General features: G+C 67.7%; 1 protein-coding gene across 1 annotated transcript; it reads left to right on the forward strand.

The window, feature by feature from the left end:
• Positions 1–39: 39 nt before the first annotated feature.
• On the forward strand, positions 40–937 carry LOC109705520 (predicted GPI-anchored protein 58; the record flags this gene model as incomplete). The annotated part of the gene is made up of 1 exon (XM_020226251.1): positions 40–937. A coding segment is annotated over exon 1 (720 nt), but the record flags the coding sequence as incomplete, so codon positions are not given.
• Between the last annotated feature and the right edge of the window lie 5 nt (positions 938–942).

Consider the following 942-nt stretch of genomic DNA (forward strand, 5'->3'; position numbering starts at 1 on the left):
GACGTGTCGCGTCCTCATTGGCTGATTCGCCCGAATCGGACCGGTTTGGGTGAAACCGAGCCGCTTATAAAATGATGTACGCTCTCGAATAATCCGGACGGCCGCATAAAATCGCATTTGGATTTGGCTCCGCTCCACTCGGCTCCTCCTCCTCTTCCTCTTCCTCTTCCTCGGCGATTTTTTTTTTTCTTTTTTTCCCGATTCATGGTCGTTGATCATGGCCTCCGCCGTAGTCAACAACGTCGCCATCTCCCCCGAGGGTTTCCTCCCCTCCTACGGTTGGCTCAGCCCTAGGGTTTCCTTCAGCCGCGACCTCTCCCCCTCCTCCGCCGCCGACGCTACGGCGGCGCCGTCGCCGGAGACGCCGGATCTCGAGGCCTCCGCGGGGGAGATGGAGTTCATCGACTTCGAGTTCCGGCTGGAGGATCCCGTCGCCATGCTCCCCGCCGACGAGCTCTTTGCCGACGGGAAGCTCGTCCCGCTCAGGCTCGCGGCGGCGCCAACGCCCCCCGCGGCGGCGGAGCAGGCGGCGAACGCCGCGGCGGTCGGGGAGGTCGGGGCGGCGCCGGAGCTCCTCGGGCTCCGGAGGTCGAGGACCACCCCCACGAAGCCCGATCGCGACAAGCCCTCGTCCTCTCCCTCCGCCGCCGCCTCCCGAAGCCCTAACCCTAACCCTAACCCTAACCCTAATCCCAGCCCTGGCGCCAGCAGGTCCCTGAAGCACCTCCTCCACCGCGGCGCGGCCGCGAGGTCGGGGGGCGCGATCGAGCCCTCCCTGAGCCTCCCGCTCCTCCGCGACTCCGACTCCGAGTCGCTCTCCATCTCCTCGCGCCTCTCCCTCTCCTCCTCCTCCTCCTCCGGGGGCCCCGACCACGACGACCTCCCCCGCCTCTCCCTCGACTCCGACAAGCCCCCGCGCGTCCGCCTCCTCCGCCCCTGCCC

The sequence above is a fragment of the Ananas comosus genome, unplaced genomic scaffold (assembly GCF_001540865.1).
Source record: "Ananas comosus cultivar F153 unplaced genomic scaffold, ASM154086v1, whole genome shotgun sequence".
NCBI lineage: Eukaryota > Viridiplantae > Streptophyta > Magnoliopsida > Poales > Bromeliaceae > Ananas > Ananas comosus.